General features: G+C 40.6%; 1 protein-coding gene across 3 annotated transcripts in view; it reads left to right on the forward strand.

Moving 5' to 3' along the window:
* Positions 1-1,725: 1,725 nt before the first annotated feature.
* Positions 1,726-18,691, forward strand: part of LOC120741273 (catenin delta-2-like) — a 134,729-nt gene continuing 117,763 nt past the window's right edge. For all 3 annotated transcript variants that reach the window (XM_040044057.1, XM_040044059.1, XM_040044058.1), the window contains exons 1-3: positions 1,726-1,857; positions 2,762-2,894; positions 7,544-7,717. In XM_040044057.1, the coding sequence (XP_039899991.1) occupies positions 2,762-2,894; positions 7,544-7,717 (307 nt within the window). In that variant the 5' untranslated portion in view covers positions 1,726-1,857. The remainder of the gene's footprint in view (positions 1,858-2,761; positions 2,895-7,543; positions 7,718-18,691) is intronic.

An 18,691-nucleotide genomic window follows, 5' to 3' on the forward strand; every position in this document is an offset into this window, starting at 1 on the left:
CGCACTAGTTCCCACTAATGTAATAGTTGGGTTGCGGTCACGTGGTTCTGATGACGTGCGGAGGCAGCGCGATTTTTGAGTGGAGGGCGGAAGTAAACATGGAGGACACTGTGGAGAGTCAGGAGAGCAGCTATTGTGCAACTTTAGACCCCGTTTCTCGGGAGAGATATAAACAGATAGTTAAAAAATATATCGGACGTGATCCGTATTCTTTGAAAATGTCCGAATACACCACAGAAGTAAAGGATTTGCCTACTATCGAGGCTGTGGATATCACCAACTACTTGGTCCTCCAGACTTCTTACTACACTAGGCAGCAAATGAAAGCTTTCAAGAGTCTGGAGGCGTACAATTTTTTTGTCAGCGGGTGGGTCCACAACCTTGGAACAAAACGTCTCCGTGATGGATACAGTTTGGTGTTTGCAAGGGTGAGTGTTTGTTCTTATATTGCTTTATCTTAAACACGCTAACAGTTAGCGGTAGCGGCTTTAACGTCAACAAACATGCCACATCCTTAGGACTTCGTTAGAGTCACAGTTGTTTGTTTCAAGGTAAACCATTCTCAGAGGTTTAACGAGGTCTAACTTCACACTGAAGTCTTCTGGTTGTGGATTCTCAGCTGGAAGCTGCAGTTCGGGGTTCTCCACTGTCACTAGGCTCAAATCCGGGCTCTCAGCCGTCTGTTGCATATCCAAAATCGCCTCTGCACATCGATTGCTGTTCTGCCTTAAGCTTCCTTCTTTTCTCTCGTTTGAGAACTGATCCGATCTGGGTTTTCGTTCGTCGGAGCCCAGTCCTCCGACTCTTCGTCATCCAAAGCACTGGGCCAGCCTATAGTCCCAATCAACGTCAATATTAGACTACTAACTTACAAAGCACTAAGTAAACGAGAATTTAACGACAACCTAATGCCTAATAAGTTCGTTGCAAACATAACATTACCTCTGACGAAGTGGTCGCTGCAGACACGGGCATTGGCAGACTCTGCTCCTCCAGACTGTAAACGTAATTTAAAATCCATTTTTTTCCTACGTTTTTCGGTTAGAATTTTCCATTTTTTCTCCTCTTCGTTGGGCTATTTTTTGCATTGGTACCCTAAAATACCGTTTATCAGTTTCTCGGGTCGACCTACTGGAGCATCCGTAAACACAACAGGACATAGGCATTTTGCGTACTGTCTGTCTGTGATTTTGCGCTTATCTTTTTCACTTCCGACCGCCAGTCAAATTTCGCGCTTTACGTCGACGTCACGTCTACGTCAAATGAAACCTAGCTATTGAGCATTTCGTGGCACATCCGACATACTGTTTTACTTTTGTCCATGACGCGCTTAAATAGTAAATGGCCTGTATTTATATAGCGCTTTACTAGTCCCTAAGGACCCCAAAGCGCTTTATACATCCAGTCATCCACCCATTCACGCACACATTCACACACTGGTGATGGCAAGCTACATTGTAGCCACAGCCACCCTGGGGCGCACTGACAGAGGCGAGGCTGCCGGACACTGGCGCCACCGGGCCCTCTGACCACCACCAGTAGGCAACAGGTCAAGTGTCTTGCCCAAGGACACAACGATGTTGTATTGTTCGATACATATGCATACTGAACTAAAAGCACTGTATCAAACGGTTCAATATCTATACGAGTATCGTTTCACCCCTAATATATATATATATATATATATATATATATATATATGCAAACAAATGATGCTACTTTGTTCATTTGTCTTTCAGCACCACAGTTGCTGTGACAACAGCAGGAGGGGGCGGTTCCCCCCTGAGGGTGGCATCTCCACCTAATTCCACAGCAGGAGGGGGAGGGGCCAGCTCCACATCTTCCCCTCTTCACCAGGTAGATCATTCAACAGTTATACAATGTGGACACACGCAGAAATGAAATGTATTTTGTGATAATAGACTATAAAATGAGAAGATTTTTATGTGAAGCATACATTTAAAGTCCATTAAAATTACCACGGGTTATACAATATTATAATGAATGCAAATGCAACTGCGCTTAGTGGAATATAAATTCACTTCTGCAAAGTGAAAGGACTTTAGACAAGTGCTATATAACTGAATGGTGTCTCACACTAATGCATAGAAATACTTATTATCTTGATTGTGGGAATGTGTCATATCCAGTTTGTATGTACATAAGGTTAAAGCTGGGTTAGCTTTCTCCTCACCTCTTTCACAGTGGCTGTAATCACAGATTGCTTGGAGGAATTTAGTTATTGTATCCATTTTGTACATATTATATTATTGTTATACATTACAGTTTAACTCATTCTACAGTAGTGATTATGTTTTTCTAAACGATTGAACAGATGTGTAATTGTTAGTCGTGTTATTTGTTGTAAGTGTAATTTTATGACACTGTGTAGTTATACAGTGCATTAAAACCATATGGCTGGTGTTACTATTATATTATTTACATTCTACCAGATGTTTGGTCACAAAAATAATAACACAGGGCAGCTGCAGGGCAATTAGTTTTAGTTATATATTTAGATTGTTGTGTAAATTACATCCTTGACTCTAAAATGATTGGACATTTGCATTTATACACCCTTTTCCAAATGTTTTGCATTTGAACAAAGCCAATTTGGCAATGTAAACTTAAAAACATGTCAGTACAAAGACTTTTTATCCACACCAATCAAAGTGAAACACGAGCCATGCCCGCTGTTACATATTTGGCTGCCACACTCAGTATTCTTAACTATTCAATCCAGCAACTCTCGTCTCTGCAGATGAGTTCAGGCATAGGGAGCTATGCAACTCTGTCTCCCAAACGACTGGCAGCTCATCACGCTTCTGACCAGTACAAGATCTCCCACGAACTCTACGCTACTGCTACACTGCAGAGACCTGGAAGTCTGGCAGGTGGGGGTTGACACATTCATGCATTGTCGTGTAGAGTTTCATGTGCTTGCACAAAACATAAACCCTCCAAAATATGTAATCCGTATTAAACTAAGTATACTATGAATACTAAGGGGATATAAGTAAATCGCTCACAGTGTATCTTCGATTGTCTGTTTGTGCTGCAGATGTAGTATCTCGTATCAGTGGAGCATTTGTAGTCTAATTGTTACATTTCATTGCATCACACTGCTGTTCTTAGAAATGTCAATTGCTATGTTTAAATCTGTTGAATTAGCCGGTCTATGAAAAAGCACATCGCTGTGCTGTGGTTGATATCTCAGGCTATATTTCAAAGGAGGCATCGGTGTCTCTGAGGCTGCCCGTTAGAAAGTTTAAACTTTAGAATGAATATACTAAGCTATCAGCAGTTATATTTGAGAATTATGAGCTATTTCACTCACAGCTGTGTACCTGCTTTAAGAATGACTTAAAATTATTAAAATTCCTAATTATGTCTTCCAATACGCATGTCCAATAGCTGGGTGTAGGGAAGGACACTGATCTTAGTGCAGCCAGTTCTTAAAAGTACCAAATGGATTTAGATTAAGATACAATCTGTTTGACGTTTCCCAGGGTTACATGTACTAAAACCGGTGTCAAAATATCTATAGACCCAACTGTAGGTCTATAAATATTGACATTGCTTTCAATACACTAGGAAATGATTTATCTTCTTCTTGATCTGCTGTGTTTTTTTCTTCTTACTGACTTCAGAAAGGACATTTTGTAGTTTAATTGTAACTGTGAGTGAAGTAAGGAAAAGGTTGTTCTTGGTGACTCTGCTAGAGCATCCTTTGCCATGGACATTTTTTCCTGTGTGTATTTTGATTTTTTTCATCAAAAAAATGAAACATAAAAAATAAAATAGATGAATATTGATTGAACCATGCTACACGGAGTAAGTTTATTTGATTAGTTCTTTAAACTTAGAGCTACGGTGATAGGAACATGACCTTCATGGTTTACCCTGAGGGTTGCAACTGTGATCTTGACGCATTGCCTCAGGTTCCATGTCTCCTGAAGGCTTTAAATGGAGTAGAAAAGAAAGACGTGAGCAGGAGTGGACTGGGGAAATAAAATTAACGCAGTTTGCTATCATGTGCATAGACTACCAGATTGTTGTTGATTGGATGAGGGCAATTTAATGGCAATTCATGCTGGCAATGCACTATGTTTTATTTCACCTGTAAGGTCTGATAGTTACCACATTTTCAAAATCCTACCAAGCATGAATTGTGTGTAGATAGTGTTACTCAGAAAATGGCTTATCGGAGTGGATGATGTGCTCCTAGGAAAAGCACAGTAGAGTTCATCTGAGTAGCATGTTTGGAGAGGTACTTAGCAGCTTCACAGCTCCTACTCTATGCCAGAGTTAAGCTGCGTACAACAGAAATTGCCTAAAAAAGACGTTTACTGTCTGTGCTTTTTGTATGAAGGGCTGGTGTGATATAGTTCACTGGGTCTAAATATTGCCATGGTAGCAATGTAGGATAATATATGCAGCATACAATATATAATGTGTGGTTTGATGCTGAGCTTTATTTGCACTGAAAATACTTGCTGGTTAACATTAGAAACCCAAAGCTGTGGAAATTCAGTATATAGTTTTGTTCTATTTTTTAATTTATGCTTCTCAGAAAAATTGTTGTAACAGTCATCTTTGATATTAAATCTGCCGTTGAGAACTATACTACCATTCTTGGTGGAATTACAATATACAGGTGAATGAGCAGCTCCTTGCTATATTTTTGTAGGTAAAAATGTAGTTTGCTCTATTTTTTACTAAACAGGCAGGACTGTAATTCACCAAGGAGCCAGAGTTGGGTTTGGCATGTTGTTATTCATTTTAAATATTTTACTGAATAAAACATCATATGAGGGGATCTCTCACTCTCTACATCAGCCTGTCATTTTTGTCTTAAAGTTCCTCTTCCTCTTTAAAGAAAGAGGTCAGTACTTCCATGAGTGGGCCCCCATGCGCCAAAGAGTAAATGTATAATGAAATAAAACCAACTCACCAAGACTTCAAAGATGAAAGGCACTAGAGGAAGCGAAAGAGCTCAGATGAGTCATGCTGTTAATGGGTGTGTCTATGACTCTAATTAGTATTCTTTCATGCATATTCTCATATTGTCTTTCAGTCCTGTAAAATTCACTGTATTTTTACCTGGGGTCCACGGCAGTTCTAAAGTCTGTTCTTCCAGTATCTATTATTCTTTTTTCTTCCCTTATGCTGACACCCTTGTCCTCTTGCTGTTTGAGTTCACCATCTGGCTACAGCTGGCCAGTAGAGTATGAAGGGATGCAGCCAACCTTTCATAGGCTTGGGAGGTTAACAGGCCGGTCAGATAACCACACAGCTGAAAGAAGGACAGAGTTGAGGTGCAACAGCGGTTTATCATCTGCCATAATAGTAAAGATATAGAATAATAGGTTGTCAAAGGAGCTTGCAAAGAAAAGCGTCTGGACTTCTTTAAGTTACTTGAAGACGTTTCACCTCTCATCCGAGAAGCTTCTTCAGTTCTAAGGTCAAATGGTGGGGAGTCCCAGATTTAAACCTAGTGGGAGTTTCCCCCCACAGAGGGACAAAAGGACCCCCTGATGATCCTCTAATCACCTGAGAAGTTTCACCTGTGAAACTGGGTGTGGGTCCCAATCAGCCAGAGTTTCGGGTGAGCTCATTGTGAAATCTGGCCCCACCTTATCATGCGAATTCCTGAGGTCAGATGGCCCAAGATGTGAGTGGGCGTTAAGGCGTCTGGGGAGGGAACTCAAAACTGGATTATAGATGGCAGACAGTTGGTGTCGTAAACCCCCGCCTCTGTTCAAAGATGGTCGCTCACAGTGGACATAGATGGCTTCTTTCACTCCTCTTTCAAACCATCTGTCCTCTCTGTCCAAAATGTGAACATTGGCATCCTCGAAAGAGTGTCCTTTATCCTTAAGATGCAGATGAACTGCTGAGTCTTGTCCTGTGGAGGTGGCTCTTCTATGTTGTGCCATGCGCTTGTGAAGTGGCTGTTTGTTCTCTCCAATGTAGAGGTCTGGGCATTCCTCGCTGCACTGTACAGCATGCTTACGACACCAACTGTCTGCCATCTATAATCCAGTTTTGAGTTCCCTCCCCAGACGCCTTAACGCTCACTCACATCTTGGGCCATCTGACCTCAGGAATTCGCATGATAAGGTGGGGCCAGGTTTCACAATGAGCTCACCCGAAACTCTGGCTGATTGGGACCCACACCCAGTTTCACACCTTGGCTCAGGCGATTAGAGGATCATCAGGGGGTCCTTTTGTCCCTCTGTGGGGGGGAAACTCCCACTAGGTTTAAATCTGGGACTCCCCACCATTTGACCTTAGAACTGAAGAAGCTTCTCGGATGAGAGATGAAACATCTTCAAGTAACTTAAAGAAGTCCAGACGCTTTTCTTTGCAAGCTCCTTTGACTACGATGACCTGGATGACTGAGAACCTTCACAGACAGGATAATAGGTTATTGTTCATTCTTCGGTGTGCATATATTTAATCCTACTTAGATGGCAAAGTCTATTAATATGCATTGATTTCTGATATAACCTGACAGATTGAGGTATTTGACTGTGTTACATTGATGATGGATTCACATGGAGGTTTGAATCTTCGTGCACTGGCCCATCATCCCGTGTAACTTTCTTGGCATGCAACTTCCAGTGCACTGAAAACTATTGTAATATGATATGACATTAGCTCCACTGGACCATCTCAGTCACTCATAGCTTTCTAACTCAGTGTATGTATGACTATTTATGTCTTTTTATTTCTATCTCGCACCACGTCACCTAAACCCTCCCATATAAACCCATATTCCCCCACTTTGCTACTTTTCTACCCTTGCCTAATTTTAATTTTGGGTCTCCTCGTCTTCATTGGGAGGCCCCTTGCCTTACATTTGTTCTGCTGTGTAATGAACAAATGCCTGCTGTCAATGTTTCCTTGCCATGTTTTTTTCTGTGGGACTCCTGCCAAACACAGAGCAAAGGAGAGAGGGGGAAGGGGGGGTTGCATCTCATTATTTTATAGCTGCCGAACAGCAATGTGTTCCATGGAGATTAAAAAAATTAAATGCAGAGGCATCACTCCCTGTTTTCTGTCTCTCTCAATCTGTATATTTCTTCTTATCTCATTTGTTGCTGCATATGTCTCTATTTTTTTCTCTGCTTTTGATTTGCTTGAACTATAACTCTCTCACTTCCTTACCAGTCGTACAAACACAGACAGACGAACACACACACACTACCAAACTCTTAGTTGCTCAGAACGACTTTGTGTACAGCGTCCTAATTATCCCACAACACTAGTCTACATCAGCGTAGGTGAAGAATGGCAATGGGCAGTTCTAAAATTCAAATAGACTTGTTGCAGCATATGCTTCTTTATTTTCCTTTCGTTTAAATACCATATCCACATTTATGTCTTTATTTTACCTCTCTTTTCACATGTCAAATACTTCCATCCTTTTTGTTTCTAACCTGCTCATCTTCTTTCCTCATTTTCTACCTTTCACTTTGTCATTCCTTTTTCACTGTGTTGTACTCACATCTTTTTACTTCCTCTTTCTTCACTCTAGGTTCTCGTGGCTCCTACAGTAGTCAGCATAGTCAAGAGCCCCTTCGGCCTCTGGGGTCCCCAGAGCACCACATAGATCCGATCTATGAAGAACGTGTCTATCACAACAAGGGCCCCATGAGAAGCCTTAGCCAGAGCCAGGGCCCAGACTCAGGGCCCTACCGCAACAACACAGGTAAGGCAGTCATTGCATCAAATTGTATCATCAATGCAGTTTCATGTTTTGTTTTGTTTGTGTGGCTTAGACATTTTAGAGTTTAAGCCCTGAACTCTGAAACTGTGTTTAAGGTAATCTCTGACAAGTGACTAAGAGTATGTTATGGAAAACAAGGGCAACCACTTTCTCTATAAAGTGTATGATACAACAGTAGTACACAAATTAGACTCACAGAGGCAAAAAACATTTAGTGAAGGAGTAGGTAGGTAAAAAAAATCCAAGTTTTGACCTTGATGGTGACTGTAACCAGCTGGTAAGAGGTGTAATTTAAAACTGTGTTAGATTTAAGCCATTTGTATTTTCAATATTCACATGTTCAGCAGAAAGGAAGTGCGCTATAGTCACATAGCCTTGGAATAGCTGCTGAGTAGGAGAAAGAGAAAAAGTTACAGCCACACAGAGGTCTAGTGTTGAAGATCAACTGGTATAGGGTAAATCAAGGCGCTGGCTTTTGGAAAAGCACAACGTTGCATTTCAGTGGCAAGCTTTTTATATGAAATGTTTTGGAGGGAGATTCAGAAAAGCAGCTAGCCAATCCAAAGAGGGTCTCGTTCTTATTGGTTAGGTATTGGGCTTGTTTGTGTGGCTCTCTGGCCTTAATTTTGTTTTCAGTAGGTAAGAAACAGGCTGAAGTTGAGGTGAGTTGAAGTACTGATTTAACTTCTGTGAGATATATCTATAGGACAAAGCAAAAAAATAGTTCTTTATTGGCGACAATAAAGTTGAATTCTATTCTAATTCTATTCTATTCTAAACCTGATGTCATATTATAATCATAACTTGTCCCTGACTGAGAGTGGGCATTTCCACCTTCTCCCACTGAGACCTGCGGTCTCAAACTTGGAGATGCTAATTCTCAATTCTGCTGTTTAACACTAAACTAAGAACCACTCCAGTGCGACCTGGAAGCCATCACCTGATAATGTGAACAGAATTATATAATCCACTAAAAGCAAAGACAAGATCCTAAGACTACCAAAGTGAGCACTGCTTCCTCCTCTTGAGGCATCTGACGGTTTGTGAGAATTGTTTTGAGGCAGACCAAAAATCTTGTTACATGGCCTCACCAAACCCCTCCCACACCTGAATTTTTGCTGGAGCCAGAGCCACACCGCACTTGTTACCTGCCCTCAGTCCCACAGGCTAACCAAGCTCAATAGGACCCATTCTTCAGCTTGACTGCTTTCTTCGCCACCATCCACCATCTGGTTCAGACACTGTAAAACCATGAAACAGATCAACTACCCTGTGGCCACAGGTCCGTGCAATCACCTCAATGAAGGTGCAGAACATGATCCACGTGGTACACTCAGTCTCCCGAGTCTCCCTCGGAATGCTGTCAAACTTCTGCTGGAGGTAGGAATTTAAGATCTGTTAGATGTTCCCACCACACCATCATAATACATTTGGCTGTGCCAGCCCTGCCCACTAACTTCCCCTTCCACCTGATCCAACTCAGCCAGTCGGTGATCAGTTTAGAGCTCAGCTCCTGCTGATATTCTCTGACTGTTAGAAATGTTCCATTTAAAATTACCTTCCATGCTATTTCCTTCATGATCACTCTCACTTTTCTTATGCTTTAGTAATGTAACCAAAAGTTATGGAAATTTTCACTAAAAACACTATTCTGATAGTTCTGACCTACTTAAACCCTTGAGTATACGACTAGAAATTATACATAAATTATGGCTTTTCCCTCTTTCATTGTTTTTAACTAGCATTAGGCTCCGGTGATGGATAAGCCAATATGATTGTCTTTTCTGTGTTATTGTTCCAGTTGATTTAGGTTCAAATCAATTGAATGTATTAAGGCCCTTTCACAAAGAGAGTTACATTCACTGCTCTGCCTGCTAGGCTAAGTGAAGGTTCCAAATATGTGTTGTGCAATCTGTGTATGTCTTTTTTCTTTCTGCCCCCAGTGATGTGTATGTGTATAATATGTACCCACTTCATGTCATTCCTCATTTCTATTGGTCATGCAAAGACTGCACTCCAACACTGCACTGTGCTTTGCTTGACGCCATGGTAAATTGTTCACGGATGGCAGAAGCAGTCATTGTATGAGAGAGTCATTTAATGTGAAGTAACTGGCCTAATTTGAAAATCTAAGGACTTGAAAGTAGAAATATATATTGTAGAGATAGATGTAGCCACAGTAAAAGTAAAAAGCTCTCAGAAAAATACATACTACACATATAGATACCTAAAAATTCTCCTTAAATACTAGTACATCTCAGAATACATGTCCATATTTGAGCAAGGCCAAGATGGTTCACAACAAAGAACTGTCCTTGATTTTGTAGATGGCATTTTTAAGCCTGTTGGTGTGTTTCTGCTCAGGAAGATCAACCCATATATGTCTTAACCCTTTCACTGCTGCCCAGTTCTCAACTGCTTTTAACCAGCTGTCTATCCCCGCCGATCGTACTCCCTTGGACACAGAGAACCTTAGCTCCTGGTTTCAATCTTCTTGCCTAACCATTCTGGACTCTGTGGCACCATTAAAAACCAGGCAGCCCAAGGCTAAAACTGACCCTTGGTTTAATGACGCCACTCGGACTGTGAGGAGGGAGTGTCGTAGAGCTGAACGCAGATGGAAGAAGGACAAACTGCAGGTGTCTCTTCAAATCCTAAAGGACTGCTGGCGCCTCTATCAGGATGCAGTCAAAGAGGCTAAAATAAAATACTTCTCTAAGATCATTTCCTCCAACAGTCACAATCCACGTGTGTTATTTAAATCTATTGACTTAGTCTTAAATGCTCCACAAAGTGGCTGTTTGGAGGCCTCTTATAAACTGTCTAATGATTTTATGTGTTTTTTCATTGAGAAGGTTGCAACCACGCGGGCTCTCATTTCTTCTCCTGAGTCTGACCCCTCTGTCTTGATCCCTTGCTCTGCTGTTTTTAACCAGTTTGAGCCTGTGTCTCTTTCTTATTTAGAGGATGTGGTTGGCCACCTGAGGCCCTCTGGTTCCCCAAATGATCCTGTCCCACCACAATTTTTTAAGGAGATTTTTCCTAGCATAGGCCAGGCTGTTCTTAGTGTTATAAACAGCAGTTTAATATCTGGTGTAGTCCCTGCTAATTTTAAGCATGCGGTAGTACAACCCTTGCTTAAGAAACCTGCCCTGGACCACACTGTATTGGCTAACTACAGACCTATCTCCAAGTTGTCTTTTATGTCTAAAATCTTAGAGAAAATTGTACATTGCCAATTGATGGATTTTTTTAAATGAGAATGGTATCCTGGAGGTCTTTCAATCAGGTTTTAAAAACTTGCATAGCACGGAGTCAGCACTCTTAAAGGTTTTTAATGATATCCTCCTTTCCTGTGACTCTGGCAATCATGTTGTTCTTGTCCTCCTTGACCTAACAGCTGCCTTTGACACTGTAGACCACAACATTTTACTGTCTCGCTTGCACCATCTTGCAGGCATTCGTGGTACTGCTTTGAAATGGTTTAGGTCTTATCTTTGTGACAGAACTTTTAGTGTTAACTTTTTAGGGTATGAGTCTTCCTCTGCCACTTTTCAGTCTGGGGTCCCGCAGGGCTCAATTTTAGGGCCTCTGCTTTTTTCATTATATTTACAGCCCCTGGGAACCATCCTCAGAAGGCATGGAATATCCTTCCACTGCTATGCTGACGACTGTCAGATCTATCTGCCTCTGAAGCAGAAAGAGGCCTTCTCTATTAAGCCACTTTTAGCATGTCTAGAAGACATTAAATCTTGGATGTCCCTAAACTTTCTAAGATGCAATTCCAGCAAAACTGAGGTCATTCTGTTTGGTCCTAGTGGACCTTGTGAACCCTCCGCTATTGATTTGGGACCCCTGGCAGAGTATTTTAAATCTGTTGTTACAAACCTGGGTTTTAAGATGGACAGTGATTTTAAATTAGATAGTCAAATTAGGGGTACTGTCAAGTCCAGTTTTTATCATCTAAGGCGCTTGGCAAAGATAAGACCTATTTTATCCAGGCCGCATCTTGAAATGGTAATCCATGCTTTTATTTCATGTCGTTTAGATTACTGTAATGCACTATATTGTGGAGTTAGTCAGCATCTTCTCTCTTGTCTTCTGAAGAAGAGCAATTTGGATTGTAATGATTTTAATAACTACAGACCTGTATCCAACTTACCATTTTTAAGTAAAGTCTTAGAAAAACTTGTTTTTACTCAGATTACTGATTTTCTGAATGATAGACAGATCCTGGAGATATTCCAGTCTGGATTTAGGGTGAACCACAGCACAGAGACGGCTCTCCTAAAGGTTTTAAATGATCTTAGATGTAACTGGGACGCCCAAAAGCTCTCAGTCCTGGTGCTGCTGGATCTAAGCGCAGCCTTTGATACAGTGGACCACGCTATTCTTTTAAACAGACTAAAACACATGGTGGGCCTCTCTGGTGCTGTACACAACTGGTTCACTTCCTATCTCTCTGACAGATCTTTTATGGTGAGTATGGATACATGCTCCTCTAAGATCCATAAAATGACATGTGGTGTGCCTCCAGGGTCGGTTCTAGGCCCTGTACTTTTTAATTTGTATATGTTGCCTCTCGGCAGTGTCATCAGGAGGCATGGAGTGAACTTCCACAGTTACGCTGATGACACGCAGCTGTACATCTCCGTGTCTCCTGATGACACCAGACCAATGGATGCCCTTTTTAACTGTATCTTGGATATAAGATCTTGGATGGCAGAAAACTTTTTACAGCTTAACCAGGACAAAACTGAAGTTTTAATTGTCGGTCCTGAGGCTCAGAGAGAGAAACTCTTGTCTAAATTAGAGGCATTTTCACTATGCCCTTCGCTACAAGTGAAAAACCTGGGTGTTATTTTTGACTCTGAGCTTGGTTTTATCCCACATGTTAAACATGTAACCAAAATTGGATTTTATCATCTAAAAAATATAGCCAGAGTCCGCCCTATTCTCTCTCGGGCCAACACAGAGATGCTGATGCATGCTTTTATTACCAGTCGCATTGATTACTGTAACGCCCTGCTCTCTGGTCTTCCTAAGAAGAATATTTCAACTTTACAACTTTTGCAAAACTCGGCAGCTCGTGTGCTGACGAAGACCAGAGGGCGGGCCCACATTACACCGGTTTTAGAATCGCTGCACTGGCTCCCCGTGTGTTTCAGGATCGATTTTAAAGTTCTTTTATTGGTTTTTAAATGTCTTAATGGTCTTGGGCCTTCTTATCTCTCAGATCTGCTTTTACCATACGAACCCTCGCGGATCCTGAGGTCCTCTGGTACTGGCCTTTTGATTGTCCCTAAAGTCAGGACACATACTCACGGAGAGGCAGCTTTTCAGTGGTACGGTCCTCGTCTGTGGAACAGCCTGCCGGAGGAGCTCAGGGCCGCAGAGAACGTGCATGTTTTTAAGAACAGGCTCAAGACCCACCTTTTTAATTTAGCTTTTACTTAGCGTTTATTTATTTTTTATGCTTATTTATTCTATCCTGTTATTCTATTATTAATTTAGGATTTACCTAATATTTATTGATTTTATTCTTATTCATTTTTTAATCTTCTTACTCTATTTATATTTATATTGTATCCTGTTCTTATTTATTTTATCATTTTACCCATATCTCCAGTGTTTCCTCGGAGGGCGCTCTCTGCACCGGGGCTGTTATTGACCATGGCTGCTGGGTCTCTGGGGTCCTCTTAGCCTGGTTGGGGGGCTCCTTGGCCTCCCTCCTGCTGTGTGCCCAGCCCGGAGGCTGCGGTCTGTGACCGGCTCCCGGTGCAGATGGCTCTCTGTTATAATGTTTCCTCACTTGGCTCATGCGAGCCCAGCCCAATTTTTACTCTTTAAGTGTGCGCGTGTGTGTATGTGTGTGTGTGGGGGGGTGGGGGGATATATGTGTATTGAGAGTGTGGGGAGTGCGTTGGAGGGTGGGGTGGGCTGCTTTTAACTATGTAAAGCACTTTGTGCTACATTTTTTCTGTATGAAAAGTGCTTTATAAATAAAGATTGATTGATTGATTGATTGCAGCTGGTCCAAAATTCTGCTGCACGACTTTTAACCAGAACTCGTAAAAGAGAGCACATAACTCCCATCCTGGCTTCACTCCATTGGCTGCCTGTATATCTTAGAGTTCATTTTAAAATTCTCATGTTTGTGTTTAAATGTTTAAATGGTCTTGCCCCAACTTACCTCTCTGAGCTTCTGCATCCTTACTCACCCACCAGGTCTCTCAGGTCAGCTGACAAGCTGCTCCTGGAGGTACCCAGGTCCAAGAGAAAGCTCAGAGGGGATAGGGCCTTCTCTATTGTTGCTCCTAATCTGTGGAACAATCTTTCCCAGCACATTAGAGAGGCCCCTTCACTGTCCACTTTTAAAACACGTCTTAAAACCCATTTTTACTCTTTGGCTTATGACACAGTCTGACCCTGATTTTATTGTTTTAATCTAATGTGCTGATTTTATTGTTTTAAATGTGTTTTTTTTTTAATTTTTTTTAATTTTTATTTATTTATTTATTTATTTATATATATATATATATATATATTTTTTACTTATCTTATATTATTATTACTATTTTTCTCATTTTTTTAACATGCTCAATGTATCATGTTTGGCATGTCAAGTGTACAGCACTTTGTGTTCAGCTGGTGGCTGATCTGAAAGCGCTATATAAATTGCTTGCTTGCTTGCTTGCTTAAATATAAAGTTTAACTTCAACAGCTTTTCCATAGTTTAAAATATAAGAATTTCTCCTTGAATAGTTTATGATATCCATTATTTTTCTGCCACACACTAGGCAAATAATGCATTATGCATATGCTGCAATTAACTTCTGTAATGAGACAATATATGTGTTCTCTAGTATCTAAAGTTGTTTTTAATCAGTCACCAAGCAAAAATAATACTTGTCAACCAATGTCAGGAATAACTGAGATACCTTTGCACTGAACATATCAACCCTCGTCAGTGCCAGTTTTCTTTTCTACAAAGTGAATGGTATGTTTTCTAGTTGGTCCAGTGAATTTCTATCAAGTCTAGAGCCAAATGAAGATAATGCTTTATGAAAAATAAAGAGTAAGTGGCATAGAAAAAGGCATTGCCAAGCCTATTGTGTTTGTGAAGCACAATGGGCTGTGTGGATGTTTTTTTCCCTTTTTTTTGTTCGCAATGAACTGCAGTTGGATACATTTACTATCGAACTCACACAGTCATTCTCACTCACTCTCCATTGTTGCCAGCAGTGTATTTTTAATAGGACCTCATTGAGCTTATCTCATTGTGGGTTTAGGTATACCATGTTAATCCCATTACGGTATCATATCCACACAAAAACACCCAAGTCTCTCAAGCCGCTTTCACAGCTCCGTCGACGTCTTTAACGAGTCGATCCTTAATAGCTATCATTAGCATTCAGGTCAGAATTATGACAGTAAATGTGCCACCCTAGACCAGAGTTTGAGTTCATCAGTTTCACTCACTTAAAAGGAAAGAACATCTTCCATAAGCACCAAGCATAGCTTTTGAAGCACATTTCAGAGTTGGGTCATTGGGTTTGCTCATATTCTTGTGTGATATTGCTTTGATTACAATCAGTGAAACTCAGAACGCTTCATACAGTGATATCATTGTCTTCGCAAGCAGAAATCATTTAAATAAGTATGCTTCAGAAGTGCACAGAGAGAATCCAGTGTTATCTATAATTTACTGCGCCTTGTATTTGTAGTTTCAATAGATGGGTATGAGAAACTCACAAAGGAAATTTGCACTGCAGCTACAAAAATCAATAGACTGGATTAGACCGTGTGCATTTAATTGTAACACTGGAAGTTTACAATGCACTTCTCCAATGATACAGTGTTTTAATAGATTGTCTGATGTTGTTGGAGCTAAATCCTTCATCAGAGCATATATTTTATCTCATGCACAAATATTTCCCTGCTGCGCTTGGCCCTTGTAACTACACTGCAAGAACAACACACCGAAGATTAACAGCACCTTGAAGTCTCAGGGCTATTGAATTAAAGCTTGGCCTTTACACAGCGTATTTTGAAATTTGTGTGAATAGCATGTGCAGTGAAAAGGAGGTTGTCTAATAAGGATTCATAATGCATAGAGTGATGGCACATAATGAACTGATAAGGGCTGTGCTGACATAGTGAGCGGTAAGTCATTAATTATGTCATAGTGCCTTTTCTTGGCAATGGCAAGCTCACATTATTGGTTCATTAAGCTGGCATGGATCAATGTAATTAATGCTATAAGTCATCCCTGTGCTGAAAAGAAAAGAGAGACAGTTTTGTGTGGGTATTTGACTTCAAAAATTCCAAAGTTGTAGTCAGAGGTCTGCAGTGTGTGGTGCACAGTGTCAGTCTAATTTAGGGCCAATTTAAACAAGGCAGTCAAATGAAGCCCACAATATTCGCTGAGAGCAGGGGGCATAGCATTATTTAACTGGGCACTTAACTATGAAGAGGAGCAACGTGGTACAACAAAAGCCATCTAAGTGACTCTAATTTTGCGTGCGCTGTTTTTATAGCTACTGTTTTTCTGGGCCGGTTTTATCTCAAAGAGACACATGAAAGGAAATGCGAATTAGGAACAAACAGGACATGAAGAAGAAGCGAGTAAGTGGATATACGGTGGCCTCTGATCTATAGTTCAAATGATTTTAGAAGGTAAAATGTTAGAGTTGTGACTAAGTTAGTTACATTGTGGCAAACTTTTGCCAGAATGATGTTGATTTTCACAATACTCTGCTAGTCTAATGGCTTATTTTATGTCCAACACTGCAGTAAACCAACAGACCTGTAGTCTCAGGAAGCCATTGTCTCCCAGCACAGCAGACAGCTATTTGTCAGCACACTTTGACAGTTCACTCAGGTTGAGTTTAAAATGTTGGTAATTGGTAAACCTGTCTGCTTGGCTTCCACAGCTCTCAAGTCTTCTAGCTCAGTTCATTTCAGCACTACATTAATTGTTGCTGTGAGTGTTGCATTAACAGCACTGTCACTGTGGCTAATACAACTGAAGGAAAAATAAAAAAGCTTTTACTAAACCTCGACTACATGTGTCACCCCCCCGATCAAACATCTCTCACATCTACACAATCTTCTTCAGTGATTTGCTACAGTCTCAGCCTCTTCATTACTTTTACATCTACACAGCACAACTCTATGTATAGCAACTATGAGTGTGTATTTGCGTGTTTTTGCATGCATGTGTGCAGGCAGTGATGTGTAGTGTTTCATTCTTGGATTAAACCAGGCCAGTGCCCCAGAGGGCTGCAGGTTAATGCGGCCTATTTTAAACGATTATTCCTGCATGGCCACATCTTCTCCAGCGCGCACATGAATACACCTACATGCTGGTATATTTTCCCACAAGAGATTGTGCTTCTAAAATCAGCCTACGCTTCACTTGTCACTATGCTTTCCTGTCTTAATTTACAATCGCTTCCTTTTTCTGTAACATCAGTCTCATTTTCTCCATTATCTTAATGATGTTGTGATCTCTCCTACTGCTTGCAATGATTTCCTTTTTCTCTTTACAAATATGTTTACCATTCTGACTTTTTTTTTGTTCCTCTGTCTCATCTATCATCTCTACTAATTAAGAGAAGAATGTAAGTCTTTACCTCGTGCTGTTTTATGCCCGTATTGTCTGTTTTTTCTTTCCTTTTTTCTGACCTCTCCTTGTTTTCTACCATTTCGTCCTTCCCTTCTGCATTTGCGCTTACTTTTTTGTCTTTGTACTTTCCCTCTTTATCTCATAAAAGCTATCTTGACTTGTATTAATGACTCTAACCATTGGGAATAACAGTGTCTCTGAATGACTGTGGCTGTTTTTCTCTTTAATAGCTTAACATTAGGCCTGCATGTAGCTCAGGTGGTGACTGTGAGAATGGCTGGATTCAGTGTAGCTGTTATTTCTCAAGGTTGATCTATTGCAGTTGATAAGAGATGGTTTATATTTTAACATCTATCCCTAACATATCTTTAGAAGCGACAGATACAAATTCAGACAATGAGTAGTCACTAAGCCACAGTAAAAACAAAGTAATATTTTCTGAACAGCTTGCGGATCCAGACAACCGAATGCTGCCAGGCTGTATGAATAAAAGTGAATACACTTTTTTTTGGACTTTAAATACATTTTACAGAAAATTTCAGTCAGTGTAAAAACTGTAATCTCACATTCCCCATTTCTTAAGTGTATGTAATAAAAGTTTGTCATGTGTTGACCAGATAGTGTGGACAGTGCACTGCATTTGGCAAATAATTCTTATTGATATTCTACACTATATTTCGCTGTGGTGTTATTCACATAGACATTATGCATTTTAAATATCTGTAATACACTTTATATCTATGTCCATTTTATGTCATGTATTTTCAATTCTTGGCATAATTTTAGTCTAATGGACTGTAGTGCCTTACAACTGCTAGCTCCTCTTTTTAAGGACGACAGACAGTAATTTCATGTCGTTGTTTGTAGTCTTATCTGGAAATACTGCAGTGTTCAAAACTTTTTTCCTCATTACGTTTCAGAACTGAAATGTATTCAGTTGCTGGGACAAGGGATCAACTCTGGTCTGTTACATAAGTGCAAGTGTGTGTGTGTGTGTTTGTTTGCTTGTTGTGAAGTTTTTTGCAAAGCATGATTATTTTTGCTTGAATATGCAGCCCCGTGGCACTGGTTCCTTTCTCCAGTGTGAATTTGCACACATAAACATGCTCAGTAAAAGGAAAGAAAAAAATACGAGAAGGGATTTGCATCAAACCATTAAACCAATCTGCTTTCTCCTTTAAATCGGCTGTTTTTCTTCTGTAATGAGATCTGACATCCTAATGAGGGGGATAGAAGCAAGAGAGTGATGGAGAAGCGAGATGAGGAAGAGAAAGAAAAGAAACCCAAGAGAGGAGGGGGGAGACAAAGAAGTGAAGAGAGTGTAC

Source organism: Simochromis diagramma, unplaced genomic scaffold (genome assembly GCF_900408965.1).
Source record: "Simochromis diagramma unplaced genomic scaffold, fSimDia1.1 OVJJ01000602.1, whole genome shotgun sequence".
NCBI lineage: Eukaryota > Metazoa > Chordata > Actinopteri > Cichliformes > Cichlidae > Simochromis > Simochromis diagramma.